Raw genomic sequence first — 13,487 nt, 5'->3', positions numbered from 1 at the left:
AGAAGGTAGAGGTAGAATGAGAGGAATGTGTTCTCAGAGTTGCTGTTGATGGTGTTAAGGCAGAAAAGAATGTTTTACTAAGAGTGTGAGAAGCTCTGTGGCCCCAAGTTCTCCTAATCCTTAATGACATTAAGTTAATGTCAAGCTTGGGAAGAGCGGCACTCTGTCCAAGAACACAAGGAATTCAGAAGGGATGTCCTCTTTTATCTTCTCAGAGGATACCATGGAGGGGTTCCAGTTCAACACAGTCCACCCCTCTGTATTGTCTCATATCTGCCTCCTTTAAACATTTTCATTATTTGCCTGGTTCTTGATATATGCGAGTTTAAACAAAGTAGAGCAACCACTCTGAACTGACAGAAAGAAAACTATGAGACCTAAAACCTGACTTTCTCAAAATACTACATTATAAGTAAATAAGGTCACAGAATAGTATCAGACTTAAAAGATCTCATACAACCACCCACGAAGCTGGCTAGCAGGAATGAAACAAATAGTGCTCAAAATAAGTATAAAAGGTTAAAAATGTAGAACAGTTGTTTTGACACTTTACCTTTTCAATCTATAAGAAAATGGAGGCACAGTTACCTATAATTCCCCATATGCCGATTTTCATGTTCCTCTTTTAAAATCTGCTTTCGTAACTGAGCGAGTCTCTCTTTCTAGAAATGAAGAAATTTGACAAATAAAATCTGACCAATGAATTATGCAATTCAAATTGTGGATATATTCTAAAAATTTTCATACCAACTCTTCTTTCCGCCTCTCTAACTGATGTCTCTGCTGTTCCCAGTCTGAGGACCCTGGTAAGAGCCTTTTTATTGAATTTTGACCATATAGTCTCCTTTGAGCCTCAGCTTTTTGTTTGGCCAAGTTCCTCCTTTTATCACTGGTCCTGAAATTTAAAACACAGGAATTCAAGTAAGTCCTGATCTTATCCCTGTGAGGAGAATGAGCAGAAGAGGAGACACAGTGGGGCTATGAATCAATGTTTATATATATCCACATCCGTCATATCCATCTAATCATCCATCAACTATGGGTCTCCGTATACTAAACTGAAGTTCTGTATTCCCAGGAGCTGTGATGGAATACTCTGAGCAATCTACATTCTTTGGTATTTTCTTGAGATTAAAAGCATATATCCTTACAAAATGAACTTTGAGGTATACATGGAGCCACACTCTAAGTAAAACATTGTGTTAAGAATTGTGCAGACTTGGGGGCGCCTGGGTGGCTCAGTGGGTTGGGGCCTCTGCCTTTGGCTCGGGTCATGATCCCAGGGTCCTGGAATCAAGCCCCGCATTGGGCTCTCTGCTCTGCGGGGAGCCTGCTTCCTCCTCTCTCTCTGCCTCAGCTAGTTGTGATTTCTCTCTGTCAAATAAATAAAATATTTAAAAAAAAAAAGAATTGTGCAGACTTGAAAGACAAGTCTAACACATATATGCCCATGGAGCACTCCATCTGGATGGAGAGAAAAGGCACATCTATAATGTAAACTTCATTAGCATATGCTCAAAGTGTTAAGAATTGTACTAAATTCTTTGAGTGGAACAACACTAAGAAAAATAAGGAAAACGAATTCCAATTTTCCTTTATTTTTAAGTCTAGAAATTTCTCACTGTCTGAACTATGTATATCTCACTTTTAAGAAGACAAAAACACCCATAGATTATGTCCTGAACTGGTTGGCAAAGACACGCAAAAAGCAAAAACAAAAACAAAAATAATAATAAGGCTTACTTATATAATAATAATAAATGTAAAAGAAAGTATAGGTATACTGTTTGAATAATCCAAAATATTTGATGCACTTGTGTAAGCTAAATAAACAAAAATTTCACTTTCTATATCCCCTCTATTCATTTATTTTAGGATAATTGAAATGTCAGTTAAATTGAGGTGAATCATTCTTTGATCAAGCAAAAAAGGGGCCATATGAAAATTTCTTAACAAATTTACCTATCCAAAAAAAAAAAAAACAGAAAAACGAATTCATGCATTGATCTCTTTTTTTAATAATGCTTTCCATAGAAAGCTACTTCTTGAGCAGGTATCTGCTAAATGCTTGGAAACATTTAAAATAAATAAATTGCTTGGAAGCATCCCACAACTCTTTTAGAGTTCTTTAAATGACGATTAGAATCAATTGAAATAATAAAATCCCTGGGCTTAAATGACCTCAGAGGTCCTTTAATCCAACACCCTAAACACTATTTGAACACTTAATGGTAAACGCCTCACAACTTCATTAAGCAGTTCAATTAAACTTCTAACAAATTTCTTTCATACTGAGCCAAAAGCTTTCCTACAATATAGCATTTTAAATATTTGAGATCCATGATCATTTATACTGCAACCAACCTAATAATATTCTGTTGGTGCAGTAATCCCCCAAGTACATATCCAAAGGAGTGGAAATTGGGCTGCAAAGAGATACCTGCACTCCCATGCTCATTACAGCATTATTCACAATAGTCAAGACAGAGAAGCAAACTAAATGTTCCTCAATAAATGAATGATAAAGAGAATGTGGTATATACATACAATGGACTACTATCCAGCATAGGGGACGGGGAGAAATTCCTGGCTATGCTTTTCTTTTTTTTTTTTTTGCAAAAAAATTTTTTTTATGTTTTCAGGTTTTTTTTTCATTTTTATTTATTTTCAGCATAACAGTATTCATTGTTTTTGTACCACACCCAGTGCTCCATGCAGTCCGTGCCCTCTCTAATACCCACCACCTGGTTCCCCCAACCTCCCACCCCCCCACCTCTTCAAACCCTTCAGATTGTTTTTCAGAGTCCATAGTCTCTCATTGTTCACCTCCCCTTCCAATTTCCCCCAACTGCCTTCTCCTAACTCCCCATGTCCTCCATGCTATTTGTTATGCTCCACAAATAAGTGAAACCATATGATAATTGACTCTCTCTGCTTGACTTATTTCACTCAGCGTAATCTCTTCCAGTCCCGTCCATGTTGCTACAAAAGTTGGGTGTTCATCCTTTCTGATGGAGGGATAATACTCCATAGTGTATATGGACCACATCTTCCTTATCCATTCATCCGTTGAAGGGCATCTTGGTTCTTTCCACAGTTTTGCAACCGTGGCCAGTGCTGCTATAAACATTGGGGTACAGATGGCCCTTCTTTTCGCTACATCTGTACCTTTGGGATAAATACCCAGTAGTGCAGGGGATGCCTGGGTGGCTCAGTTGGTTAAGCAGCTGCCTTCGGCTCAGGTCATGATCCCAGCGTCCTGGGATCGAGTCCCACATCGGGCTCCTTGCTCGACAGGGAGCCTGCTTCTCCCTCTGCCTCTGCCTGCCATTCTGTCTGCCTGTGCTTGCTCTCTCTCTCCCTCTCTCTCTGACAAATAAATAAATAAAAATCTTTAAAAAAATAAATAAATAAATAAATAAATACCCAGTAGTGCAATTGCAGGGTCATAGGGAAATTCTATTTTCAATTTCCTGAGGAATCTCCATGGCTATGCTTTTCAATGGGACGGTTAACCCTGACTTAACAACTTAACAACTGCCTCTTTTTTGTTTACCCAGGCAGCAAGACCCAGTGGTTGGTCCTCTGAACAGAAAGGTAGGAAATCCATGTGTTTGAGGGTTGTTACTTTTTTAACTTCCTGAATGAACTATGCTTTAGTTTCTTCTTGTGAGGTGAGGAAGATAATGTAGAGATTTTCCTCAGGTATTCTCCAATACAACCTTACACTCTATATTGAATAATTATACACTCACTGTAATTTACCCTATTTACTGAATATTCAGAACATGATATGGAGAGAAGAAAAAGCAGTTTGTAGAGAGGAAAAGATATTTAAAAAGAAAACACTAAATGGGTTTGAAGAATGGAATCAAGAAATTCAAAATATAAAATAAGAAAAAATTACAAGCCAATCCCATGTACAAGTGATTGTTCTATGCCAAAGGTGGTGAAAACCTTCCAAAAGATGGAGGAAACACTTTACCTGATGTTTAGCAGCTTTAGAGCATTTAGCAGCACTCCCCTTTTTACATCATAGTCTATTTTCTGATCAGTTCCAAAGCTTGGAGCACGATTAATCTGAAATTTACAAAGAAAAGATGAGAATAGCCAAATGGTGGTGGTTAATTAATATTCAAAACATATTTGTTAAGCTAATGCAAGATCCCAAACCAGTAGAAAAACTCTACAATAAATCTCAAGGCTCTGCATGGTAGATGGTCCAGTTACCACTGCCATGTCTTCCTTCCCCACCACCCTAAGTCAAAGAGTTGCAAGGAATTGACTGCTCTCATGGTCCACCTCCCCCTGCTGCCTTAGCTCAGGATCTTCAGTAAGCATTTGTGCCCTCTCCCTCTTCTCCACCTTCTCCAACCCAACACCTCATGCACTCTAGGTTTTAAGTTTAGGGAAGTTAAAAGTGACTCATCCTGACAAAATTTTAGAAGACCAGTATTAACAATAATAATAATGATGTAACAAAAATAATATGCATGTTACCAATACAGTAATAATTAAATGTACTTATTTAGCATATAGAAACTCTCAGTGCCCTCTTTGCACTGCTTCAGATCTTCTGGATGATTTCATCTGTTGCTGCCTAAAAAAGAAATTATTTTCTTTCTACCTGGATCAAACAATAAATCATCAATTTTCATTTCCAAAGACACTGACTATAGAACTCAGAAGATACCATTAAAGATAACTGCAGATTAACTTCTATGAGTTTCTCTAACCGTTTAAGGACTCATGGGAATAAGCAAGACATTTATGGGTGTTCTTTTCAACAATTTTTCCAGGATTTCATTAAGATGAAAAATAGGAAGTAATAGTAACTGCATATACCCTGAAATCCATTTTACAATACACTACCACCTCAAGAGCAGGAATTTTTGTCTTTGTCTTTTTTGCTATGAAAACATAACTAGAATAACAAGTGTTTAAGAAAATTACTTAATTAATTCAGTTGGCTAGAACACTGCTGAGTTCAAACCTACAGCTTAGCTTCATGACCACCACCAAATCTCATAGCCTATCTCAAAAAAATATGACACCATTAGTCATAGAAGAGGGTTGTCTTATACAATTCTATTCCATAAGAGACAAAATAACTAACAGTATGCATTTCACAACTGGCAGCTATAAGCAATATAAATAAGTAGAAGTATGTACATAGAAGTCAAACAGACAACAAAAAGATCACCTGTAATCCCATTACCCAGTAGACTATAATCCATCTGATAAATGGTGTATTGCTAACCATTTGATAAATGATAAATTTTTGTTATGCATATTTATAATTTTTATTTTATCTTCCAAATACATACCTATACTAACAATATTATTCTATAATCCAAGTTTCTTTAAAATATATCATGAAAATCTTTCATGTCATCATTTTGACCATGGTATTCCATTTATAGAAATGTGCCAAACTATATTATGCTTTTGCTGATCTCTGATTTAGAAGGTGATGGATATATTTCTGCCCATGTGATGTGGTCTCAAGGAGAAGGGAACAGTGTGGTAACTTTAAGAACATCCATTTATTTCAGGCAAAATTTAAGAAAGGGAGTTTATTAATCTGTTACTTCAAAACTCTTAAGTATTTCCACTTACAAGTGTGAAGAAAGGATACGGTAATATCTTTTATATGAAAAATCTTTTAAAAATAAAATACTTTCTATACTATTCTATTCTGATTCAAATCTCTGCAATTTGTTATACAACTAACAACAGCTCTGCTGCTACACAGGACAGGATTATAAATTGAACCAGACATTTAGGAACCAATGACTAAATGGGTCACTGAAATGTTATCTATCTTTATAGAATTCCTTAGGTGTTCCATTCTAAAATCGCCATCTGGAATTCTACCAGACATATCTGTCCTCCAGGATGGAAGTAACCTCAGACCCTCTGTTACCTATGTCAGAATATTCCCTCTACTACCATAGAAAAGAAATTGGGTCTACTGAGAAATGTACCCACACAAGGTAAACTAATATGTGAAAAGGTAGAAGAAAACTTTTTTCAATTCACATTTTGGATTTTTCAAAAGTTTTATGAGAAAGGTAAAGTAAAAAATAAAGATAGAAGGATAAAGTAAAAAATAAAGACAGAAGAAATTCTGAAAATTAAGGTTCCATTCAGTCAAAATTTTACCCTGGGGTGTCTGGGTGGCACAATGGGTTAAGTGTTCAACTCTTGGCTTTGGCTCAGGTTGTTATCTCAGGGTCCTGAAATGGAGCCCAGCATCGAGAGACTCTCTCTCCCACCAGCTATGCCTCTCCCCACTGCCTCTCTCTCTCACAAATAAATAAATAAGTCTTTAAAAAAAAAATCTATTCTGTGATGTTGATGGCTTCTTTGGTTCTCATTTCCTACCCCAATTCTAGAACAAACAAAGCTCAGCAGATGTTAGAGTCTTAAAGTTCAGTAGCTTGTAAATGCATGCAAAAATAAAAACTATTGGAAAGCAAATTAAATTAATAAATACTATTTATTAGCCAACCAAATCATAATTTTATTATCAAAACAAGCAAAATAATTTTATGCATATATCAAAGTATCCATATTAGATTCTAGGCTCCCAAATTACCATTGTTCCCTTGGTCTAGCAACTTATCCCCATTGCACCCCCATCTTTCCTAACCCCCAATCCCCACTGCACCTTCCACAGCCTTAAGCACTCTGCTCAGGTGTTCCCTCCTCTGCAAAGATTTTTTTAACTGTCAAATAAACACATGCACACAGAGAGATTAATCACTTTATTGTTTGTGCTGGTACCCTGTTCCTTACTTTTTACTCATAACTATTACTGTAAGACACATATCTGAGTCCCCACTAGACCAGGGTAAGTGTTCTGTCTTCTTGGGTCTCCACCCCCTGACACAAGGGCTTGTTAAAATTAATTCATGGGTAATTAAAGTATCAACAGCTTATTCATATCCTACCCAATTTCCATATTTTCCTCCCAAAAAATGTTTCTGTGCTTGAAAATTTCTGCAATTTTGCCACTATGAATTATTACCTGCAATTATTCCAGTTAACTAAAAGTTATCATATTCTCAGATGCACCTTCTATCTTATTCCACTTGATGGTGCCAAAAGGTTTTTAACAACATATGTTAGAACCACTACAATTGCAGCTGAGAGAAAACACAAAGAAGCAAGATCTAAATAAGATTCCTTTAATTATTTTAATATAACAAATCTTTCATTATCCATAGCTGTTGGTTACTGTAAAGTTTCTGTAATGGTTCTGACTGATCTGGAAATGAAGAAATGAATCAAAAATGAAAATATGTTAATGCAAATAATGTTATTTAGCTCTTGATTATTGTCGAGTTTTTTAATGGCTATTGATCTGGACATGATGAAGAGAATAAATGAAGAAACATTAATGCAAACAACAGTGTTTTGAGCCTTTAAAAAAATACAAAATTCAACCGTTCAGTCAATTCTGATATACCAAACTCATACAAAGCTCATTAGACAAATGCTTTTAAAACCAGGTCAACTAATCATCTGCAGTCATTATTCCCTGATATACTTTCAGTTCCACCTCATGCATGCGCCGTACTTCTTCCCCACCCCATCAAAGACAAAGGACAAGCAGCAAGAGCAGGAAAAGTGGATCTATAGTTAAGAACAGGAAAGGAAAATTGCAGACAAAGTAGGAAACCTAAGGAAGAAAATATCAGGCCCTAGTAAGATGCAAAGTCAAGTGTTTTCATATTCATATATATGTAATGAAAGAAGCAAAAAGACAAGCAAAATTCCTCACATTTTTCTTATTTCGAGGACCCAGGCAAGAATAAAATTTGAACATCTGACACCTATAGTTGATTGGAAACATAAGATACATTCCTGGAACATAGAATGAACACACACACACACACACACACACACACACACACACACACACCCCATAAGCCCTCCAACTGGGAAAGTGCTCTTTCTTGAAGATATACTTTGAATCTCTTGATTATCTATCACTCATTCAACTTGCTTTTTCAAGTTACAGATGGAACTTCCAACTTCAAAATCATTACCAAAAAAAAAGAGATGATCAGCTTAAAATGAAAGGTACTTGGTGACTGTGCCTTCTACAGCAGTATGTCCCACAGTGTAACTAATCTAATCAACACTGGTGTTAAGTATGTGCTGTTTTCCTGGTAAAGTTTCCTAAGCACAGTGTTCTGTGCCCATGCACTCTGTGACTCCAGATCTGGGGTCTGAGAGGGAGATGCTGAATGGGTTAGTACTGCACCACATAACTTCTAAGTTTTGTTTTTGTTTTTTGTTTTTTGATGTAACATAGATATGACTGGAAGGAAATGTACAAAAATCTTAAACAGAGACTATTCTTATTTTTCCCTTATATCATCTCATCTTTTCCTAATACTAAGTGACCTTTTATAATAGGAGAAAAGTAATGATGACTCTGACCATAGCAGGGACTGGCAGCAAATCCAAAGGAACACAGTTAACAGGCTGGGTATGAGCGGAGCCCCAGGCATATTATATGGCCTTAAGGGAGAATCCATGCCAGCTGGGGTATGAGGTACTGAATACTGATTAATGAACCAGTGGAGCCTCTCTCTTCTTGGAGAGTTTGAATGGCTATGATCCTGAAGCCCAGCCACCCACACAGAGGAAAGACAACACCCAGAAGTCACGAAGTGGTAGAGGCCGTGAGGCTGGGAAAACAGCGGAGAAAGTAGATAACAAATCAGTAAAAGCAGATCCATGCATATATTCAAAATTCCTGGCCTAGAAATTCACTCGACATTCATTTAGGAAAAGTAGTATCAAGCACATACTGGCCCATTCCTGGATCTGTTCTATTCTCCGAAATTTTGTTCTCTTCCTCCCACATGCTCCATTCAAGCCTCTTTCTGCCCAGTTAATGAGCCAACTGTGCCAAGTACACATTTAAAAAACATTTGTTTTCATGCACAAGGACAGTAGTAACTTCACTTTCTTCTTAAAAGAAATGTCTTACCTCCAGAAGCCATGGCTTTAGTTTTCTGTCCAACAAAATATCGAATCCCAGGACTTCGAAACAGACACTTTCACTTCCTGGAGGTTGACCGGGTCTGCACATTCGATACGCATGCAGGACATGAGGCTCTGCTACAATCAAAGTCTTTACAACCAACTCCTGCACGCATAGTGATTTAAAGAAAAAGAAAAAAAAAGGTGAAAATGCCTTACAGAAAAAGTTTACATATATGGAAATAAGGCCTGGACCTACAAACAGCACCCTGGTCAAGTTCCCAAAGCTCTATGCCATGTGGCCCCTGCCACTGCTCTGATTCCACTTCATGCCACGCCTGCCCTGCTCACTACCCCCCACGCAGGCTTCCTGCTCAGGGCTCCTGGTCATAACTGGGTCCTCCTTCTGGAACACCTCTCCTGATAGTCCCACGCCCGGCCTTGATATTCAGAGAGACTTCCCCAAAGCTGGAGTCAACAGTAGCTGCTGTCATTCTTTCTTGCACCACTTCTCACAGTATAGAATCAGCACATCTTTTCCTTTTTTTTGTTGAGAGCCATGGCCTTGTGCCTATGTTAGTGCCTGCCATTTAGAAGATGCTCAAAATAGTTATGAATAAGTAAAAAAGTTGATAAATGTGGCTTCTATCGGTTAAATAAATAAGGCTAAGATCATATGCTAGCCTTCTCAGAAACCATGCAGAAGGGTTTAGGAGTGGCAGGGAAGAAAAACTACAAGGAGGATAAACTATTTCACAGACAGCATAGAACTTCCACTTAGACAAAAGCTGGAAAGGTGGGATAGAATCTAGGGGAGGTGGGCTTCTTTGTGTGGTAGTGATTTTGCAGTTCATAAGGTTTACCTGAGAAGAGAGTCCAGCCGATTACAGAAATAGCTATCAACACTTTCTGCGAGGACACACGACACTACTAGAGTGAGTTATGAATACTCATAAAACAAAAAGTTGGTTTACTGAAGTTTAAGAACAAGTTACGGATTGTGGAAAAGCTGTCTTGCAGGGGTTTTTGGCTTAGGATATATGTCTTTTTAAGTCCCTCTCTACAGGTATAGGCAATTTAGCAAGGCAATTAAGAACTTAGCTCAAAAATCAGGCTTTCTGGGTTTATTCTTGGCTTTGCTTCTTGCTAGATGTACAACCTCAGTTACGTTGCTTTAACTTCGTCTCACTTTCCCCAAGATAAAGGGGAAGTAGTAGTAATACCTACTGCAAAAGACTGATGTAAGGACAGAATGAGACTCCATTTAAAACTCTCAGCATAGTGCCTAGAACAGAGTAAACCTTCAATAAGTGTTAACTACTACTATTATTATAGTTATTCTATCATTCCTCCCAAACCCCACCTCCTGTGTCAGGTCAGAAACAAACATTCTACTACCTGGTGGCAGCAATATTCACTGTATGAGAGAAAAAAAATGAGAGACAGAAATTAACTTTGCTGTTACCCAGACCCCCAATCCAGATCATATTTGGGTTAAGTATCAGAGATGGCATGAGAGGTTGTTTTACAAAATTTTCATCAAAATAAAAAATTAACAGTAACACTAAAGGATATAAAGACCAAAGCCAAAAAACCACTTCATATAAATCTTTGGATATATTAGTGAAGTCACTAGAGAATAAAGGAAAAAAAGTTAAAATCTTGGCTAATAAGTATCTGCATGAAACAACTCACGCAGGGTGGGGAGAGTGAATAGTAATAAATCCTGAATTACAAATCTGTGTTTTTTCTACATAAAACACACATTTGTAAGGAATGCAAAGGCAAGACTGCAGATATACGTGAAAATCAGGAGTGACATAACCAAACATGAATCAAATTCCATTAATGCTTTTGAGAATTTCCAACACAGTGGCATTGCTTTGAAATATGATTTGTAGATTTGTACATATATGTAAATATACAAAAAGCATTCAGTAAGGATGGTTTTACGAGTGATTACAATGGTTGTAATTTCTGTGGCTTGATTTTCTAGTGATTTCTTATTCATTCTTGACCTGCACAAAAGTATATATCTCTGTGCTACATATGGGGTACTACTGTATGTCAGTTTTCATGCACAGTCACTTTTTAGAGAAATTACCCCCCTAAAAAAAAGGTCATTAGTTAAAAAAGTCCTAAGTTAAATTCATGAAATTTGCAAACTATGACATTAAGATAAAAATTTACTGATTGACACTTTATCTCCTCCTGTTTTTATATTATTTCATTAACTCATCTTAAACAGATATCTTTATATATAGTTCTTAGTAAAGATAAATATAATTATAAAATATAATTATAAGATAATTATAAAATATGGAAAAGTAAGTATTAACAGTCTCTTAAGTATTAACTCATTGCTTATTTATAGATTGTTAATAAAATTATACATTCTAATGTAGGCAAGAATGATATAAAATTTACCCATTTATAGAAGGGATCATAAATGTTTCTGAGCTTATAGGTGCACATTGACCACATTTAAGTTATATATGAAAATTATATTTTAGGCTCTAACAGAAAGGTTCATTTCTACACCCTCTTATTAACATGAGTCTTACTTCTATGCCTTCTCCCAATTCAATCATGTAGGGAAAGTACCACTTAAAGCCAGTTTTTCTCTCTGATTGATTCTCTCTACTCATTCTTCACCAAGGCAGTCCAAGAAGTTACACCTTTCCACGAGGACTTCTTCAAAGAAGTGAAAACCCAGATGGAAGTGAAAATTTGGTAAAGAAAAAGGAATATCACAGGGCATAGAGAACTTTCTTGTTCTCAGTGAGCTAGTCATCACATGATTCATTCATTAAATCGTCCAGGTAGCATCAGGACTGATCTTCCATGTATGAGCCACTGCCCCAAAAAAACAAATTTCACCCCTTTGATGAATCTAACCTGCTATGATAATAAACTATTATTATTAAAATATTTTCTTGAATTTCTGCAAAATTGGCATTGGTAGAATAAATAAGTAGATAAATAAACACGGCATTATTGTACTCAAAATTCTTGTTTGGATGTATTGAGGTTATCAGGAAGATAGAGTAGAAAGTTAACAAGTTGATGGACCTCTTACAAAATTCAGTGGACAAACATTTATGCTGGAGCCCCTGAATTTCTAAAAAGTTTTGAATGTGTTGCCAATATTTATAATCAAGAGACTTAGAGTTTTCACTGGCAAATTAGAAGAATGAGTCACACTGGGCCCTGAATACCATGTAGCACCAAAAGGCTGGTGCTGAGTAGTGTCCACCCCCTTCAGATGTCTTATGCTTTTCAAATCTCCACAGTAAACACCCTATTTACTTCTTTGCAGACCATTTCACTCCTTTTTACTTGTCTGACACCCAAGGGTCTCTGGATTTATGTTCTGTGATATAGAAAATAAAATAAAATAAAAATAAAAATAAGAAGAAATAAAAATTAAAATTAAAAATATCAACCAACAAAACAACAAAAGGATAAATACAATGATGCTGATTTTTCTGATTTTCTCAAGAGAACCATATTCACTATGAACTTTCATGTCCATTTTCCATGATAGATTTATTTAAATTATATAGTATTTGTCCCCAAAGGCAAGCTAAACCATACTGCATAGCCCTCTCATATTAAGTCCTCTTCTAACTTTGAATACCATTGTGATACCTCTGCTGGGATTAATAAAGGGTCAGTTTCACTGAGGTTATCTTCTCAGATCTGCTTCCTTTATTCTCTTTACCATTACCATTTGCAACCCACTGCCATGGCTTTAAGTACCAATCACACCCCAAACCTACACTTCGAACTGCCTGCTTGATCTTTATACCCGAGAAAACATTTTAAGTTCAACAAGTCTCTACTGGAACTCATTATCATAGCCTCATGACCTTTTAACAGTTTAGTGCAGGTGTCAGTGCCTCCAGAAAGCCCTTCTCCAATCCCCACCCATAGAAAGCTACTATCTGGTCTTCAGAATCCTGTGCATGGCTCTGTTGTTGTATGTGTTAAATTACACTTTATTAACAACTTCTACGTGGGTCTTTCCCACCAAACTCCAAGTTTTTTGAGGATTGGAGCTGTATCTCATAAATCTTCAGATTATCAGCCAGAAACAAGCATATATTATGGGTTCATTAAGTGTTTACTGAATGACTGAATGAAAGTAATGAAGAGAACTCTTTTCCCTCACCTATAAAACTAAACTCTAGATTATCTCAAAATAAATTCCTTTCTACTCTATTTCAGATAAAGCCACGCCCATTCTCCCTATAATTCCTCCTTAAAACTGCAGAGGAATGTCTGACTACTTCTCCCTGATTTTGGACATTCAGTTAATGTCAATGCTGACCTCACTGTCCCCTCTTCTACTGTGGTTCATTTCAGGCCATTCTTTTCACTTAAACTACCTCTAGGTGCCTTCCTCTACCTACTCTTGGTCTGTACTATACCAATATTCAGATTTACCTTTTAAATTCACAGTCATTGGCCTTACTACTCTC

The 13,487-nt window shown here is 36.7% G+C and overlaps 1 protein-coding gene across 3 annotated transcripts in view; it reads right to left on the bottom strand.

Annotated features, from left to right (window-relative positions):
• The window catches only part of TTLL7 (tubulin tyrosine ligase like 7), a 146,385-nt gene that overhangs the window by 60,254 nt on the left and 72,644 nt on the right, over window positions 1-13,487 (bottom strand). For all 3 annotated transcript variants that reach the window (XR_007126697.1, XM_047726458.1, XM_047726459.1), the window contains exons 9-12: window positions 9,011-9,169; window positions 3,986-4,080; window positions 748-895; window positions 589-662 (exon numbers count right to left, since the gene is read on the bottom strand). Coding sequence is in view for 2 of the 3 variants with exons in the window: in XM_047726458.1 (XP_047582414.1) it covers window positions 589-662; window positions 748-895; window positions 3,986-4,080; window positions 9,011-9,169 (476 nt within the window). In the remaining variant the exon portion in view is untranslated. The remainder of the gene's footprint in view (window positions 1-588; window positions 663-747; window positions 896-3,985; window positions 4,081-9,010; window positions 9,170-13,487) is intronic.

This window comes from Lutra lutra, chromosome 4 (genome assembly GCF_902655055.1).
Source record: "Lutra lutra chromosome 4, mLutLut1.2, whole genome shotgun sequence".
NCBI lineage: Eukaryota > Metazoa > Chordata > Mammalia > Carnivora > Mustelidae > Lutra > Lutra lutra.
The sequence above is the reverse complement of the archived record's forward strand: the minus strand, read 5'-3'. Positions and strand labels throughout refer to the sequence as shown.